The 4,210-nt window shown below is 40.7% G+C and overlaps 1 protein-coding gene across 2 annotated transcripts in view; it reads right to left on the bottom strand.

Moving 5' to 3' along the window:
- LOC101861697 (neuropeptide Y receptor type 2) overlaps positions 1 to 4,210 on the bottom strand; it is a 46,876-nt gene that overhangs the window by 4,557 nt on the left and 38,109 nt on the right. For both annotated transcript variants that reach the window (XM_005089570.3, XM_035969298.1), the window contains exon 4: positions 3,281 to 3,482. In XM_005089570.3, the coding sequence (XP_005089627.1) occupies positions 3,281 to 3,482 (202 nt within the window). The remainder of the gene's footprint in view (positions 1 to 3,280; positions 3,483 to 4,210) is intronic.

Here is a 4,210-nt window from a genome sequence, read left to right as displayed (position 1 = left end):
AGGCAGGCAGGCAGGCAGACAGACAGACAGACAGACAGACAGACAGACAGACAGACAGACAGACAGAACCAACAAGTAGCACCCTCAAACCACCCGTTCCCCAAGAATAGCATATAATAATAATAATATTACAGATCTACACATGGTGTCTGTTGTGCACGACCGTGTCCCGTGTCGTCGGCTCGGCGGTACAAGCACACATGGACTGTTACACAGCGCTTATAACAGCTGTGCCCTGTTGAGTCCCCAAGTTTTCAATGATACGACTACACGCGCATGCTGCTACTGGCTGGGAAACATTCCAGAGATTGATTAATCAATTATCTGGTCGTGCAAGGAGGACACCGGAGGAAAGGGGATTGGGGGAGGTGCAGGGATAGGGGGATACGGGATAAGAAAACGATGGATGGAGAATGAAAAGGGGGGGGGGAGAGAATGGGAGAGAAATGAGTGTGCCTCTCTTAGATCGCCAGGTGGATGAATTTAAAACTATTGTAATTCGAATAACTGACAGTGAAATGAAATCAAGATTCTTATCAAAACCAGTTTAGATGTTAGCGAATTGTTTCCCTCGCCTTGACGTCAAAGGTTTTCGATTCGTGGACAGTAAAACTGCGTGACGCTATAAAATGTTAACATGTCCACTAAGGGAAATTGGTAGCCAAACAGACAACAGTGGCATGCAAAGCCATCACTGTCCTGGGCAGAGTGCCAAAGTGTACATAAAGCTCGCGGTTGATCCTTATCTGATTGAGATCTGAGAACACAGCTCGGTTTTTGTGAGCACCTTCCCTTTTCTTTTAAAGCATTATAATTAGAGTGCCTTACCCGAGTTCTGTTAACGGACGTATGAAGCGTTCGATTCCCTCATGCAGAGGATACATTTTTAAATTCCGTATCACCATACGTTTCTATGAATTATCAAAGTTTCGTCAAAAGACGCTTAAAAATTTCAGAGCAGCACACATATCATGGTCTGTATTAAGTTTTTTAAATCTTCTTTCATAATATATTTTAAAAAGGCCAAATCATGTATTTTTAAACCTTTGTTCAAATGAGAGATTTAAAAATATTTATTTAAATCCACCGATATCTTATGTACAACGCCGGCGTTAACACAATGACATTCCTTTAATTAGTTTTACTGTGTACAATGTTCGCACTACAAGAATGGTAATAGCTGTTGCCAAGATCAAACCATCCCCCACTTTGAATGAAGTGTCCAAATTAACATGTCTGGCGCACCAAAATATTAGGTTTGTATTATTTCAATTTTGGTTGATCATAAGATTGACCATGTTGAATTCTAGTTCCAATATTATCAACCCAGGCCATAAGAATAAGAACGTTCTCCTACTTTCTCAGATCTGTTTCCACAAACTATTTTGTTTGTAATCGTTACCTTGATGTTTTCTACACATTAGCAACTGGAATACAATATTAGTAACCCCCTCTCCCCCCAAGCAAGACTTAAGTTTGATTAATCTCGACTGAGATGTAACGGTGAGAGTAAAGGCTATCGAGCGGTCTATGGGGCTCTTTTAAAATTATGAACAAGACTATTACTAGAACAGCAACATTCGAAGTTCTAGAACTTCGATATTAATGGTTTCTAAAGCTTAAGATCCACGATTTTCCCCTACCACTCAGAATATCATGAACACACCTTGGAGACGGCCTCTTATCTTGAAATAGACCCATACAAATGCAATAGGGTGCATTGATGAATAATGAAAAGCAGAAAAAATGCATCCCATATGTTCAAAATTTATTTTGACCCTCTGTCTCCTTTTAATCTGATTTTCGCTTGTAGTACAGACAAGTAATTTTTCTCACTTTATTGGTATCTTGGGAAGAAAATCAGACTTGAAAGTCTCCAATAGTAATCTGGCAGTGTAGCGTAGACATTTGTAAATAGGAACAGCAATTTTTCTGATGTTTACGTAGATGTTAATCTATTTTTTTTAAACCTTGTGCAAATATTGTTTGGGTTAAATGGGTACGTTTTCACCTTCTGTCTCTTCTAATAATATTATTATGTCCTAGCTCACTTTCTTGAAGTTTGACCTCTGAGTCACACCTTCATTTAGAAAACCTGGCAGGTAGTTCAGCAGTCCCCCCCCCCCAAACACCGCGCCTCAAGCCCATGGTGTACAGTCTCCCTCATCATGCATACCCCCCCCCCTCTCTCTCTCTCTCTCTCTCTCTCTCTCTCTCTCTCTCTCTCTCTCTCTCTTTCTCTCTCCCTCTAATTCTATTCTTGCATTTTCCTTTCTTTCTTTCCTCTTCCATTTTCACTACTCCTTCTGTATTTCTTGATTCCTCTAGTATCAGTGAGCAAATATCAATATTTAATTAGCAAGACACACAGTCACAGTCTGGAAGTGGAACCCCTGCCCTGGTCTCGACTCCTCCCATGTTCCATATAAAGCTAAGTGCCCAAGGGTCCAGATCTCTCATTATGTGTTCTCATTTCCAGTATCTAAATTATTAAATACCAAGCCTTTAGCATCTCCACTCGCGGTAATTTCTTTCTCTGCGTCTCCCTTGTGGATAATTTACTGAGTTCATTTATCCCATCTTGCGTCTACTTTTCACTCAGATGCAAATGTGTGCATTCTAAGATACACAAGGGGAAGAAAACAAACAAACAAGCCTCTACCCCCTCGAGCATAAAAAACAGAGCCTAGGCTACAATTTTATAATTCACCTGGACCCGTGTTGTTGTTTTTTTTCAGTGATCAAAATTAGGATTAGTAAATATCACGTTTGAGGGAAGGAAAAAAATTACGGTGAACCTAGAATAAACCCCAGTTTAGACCAGGAGCCAGGCAATAAAAAACAACTCACGATTATTATATTTTCCTCTCGGGATTTCCGTGCATCGTATTTACTGTGTTTGACAACATGGCAAGGATTCCGATGACATGAATACCCCCCCCCCCCCCCCCAAAATGGCATCTAAGCTCCATTTAGAACTAGATCCTACCGTATAGCACTCGCTTTCTTTCTCGGTCATTCGAGTTAACACAGCTAGTGTATACATAGAACTCGAACAGTCTGTTATATACCCCCCTCCCCCACTCCACCGCCTACAAACAATTATAAGCAGAAAATTGCCTTGTTGAGCTTGGATATATTCACGACTGGCAAATATTTTCCTCTGAATCGGAGGTAAGACGTCAATATTTATTTCCAAGTTCTATTTTTCAGATATTGTTTTCCAAACACGTGAATCAAAAGCTTTCATTGGTAGGCTAATACGTTTCACAGGTTGTACCTTTTGTATGTCCTGTTTGTGAAAGCAGAATAGAGGCGTGGACAGGAGAATGGAGACGGTCCAGATGACTGCGAGCACTAGAATGACTTGGCGCGTGGTCAGTTGAGATGCGTGGACGATGGACATGTAACGGTCGATGGCTATGGCCAGTATAGTACAGGTTGACACGAACACGTCGATGGTTGCTAAAGCTGGGACAAATCTGTTGATGGAAAGCACAAAATAGACGAAATCTTTTCATTGTAAACTACCAGACATGGCTTTCAGTAGTTTTTTTCAACGATAAGCTACATCGGTCTTAAAACTAAGCCGAGAGAACCATGTCTAATAACGATAGTTCGTCCATCGATATCTGATGATGTCCAGGGCATCAGCAGAAAAGATTACAATGTATTATTCTGTCTAGAACTCTTTCCTACAACATTTGACTGATACGCAGCGGAATGCAAAGTTTAAAATTCACTTAAGTCATGCTTCATGCCAGCTTGATACTTAGATCTAGTCCTTATTCAAAGAGCTCTAAGTCTTATGTTCATAATTTGATATGCATTATCGTCATCTGTTGTACTGACATGATGTGAATATCTACATATTTGCAACCGTTTATTTAAAGAGCGCATGAAGAGTACCTTACAATTCCGAAGAAAAAAAATGTCACACCTTTCCCCTACCCCGTCACCCCACCCTACCTCCTGTAAAAAAAAAACCGCTGTGGTTATACGTGAGTCATGACCACTGCTGACGAGTTGAGCCCATGATTGATCAGACAGCCGGCTATTTATATTTTCCGGCCCTCTCAAAATAATGTCTTGAGCGAGGGAGCGATGTCTATTATTTTGTGATCGTCTCGGATGGATATTCGTGGATATTTTTATTGACAAGAAGGTCAATGGCAAATCTCTCTCTCTCTCTCTCTCTCTCTCTCTCTCT

The sequence above is a fragment of the Aplysia californica genome, unplaced genomic scaffold, assembly GCF_000002075.1.
Source record: "Aplysia californica isolate F4 #8 unplaced genomic scaffold, AplCal3.0 scaffold00007, whole genome shotgun sequence".
NCBI classification, from domain to species: domain Eukaryota; kingdom Metazoa; phylum Mollusca; class Gastropoda; order Aplysiida; family Aplysiidae; genus Aplysia; species Aplysia californica.
This window is presented reverse-complemented; position numbering and strand designations above follow the sequence as displayed.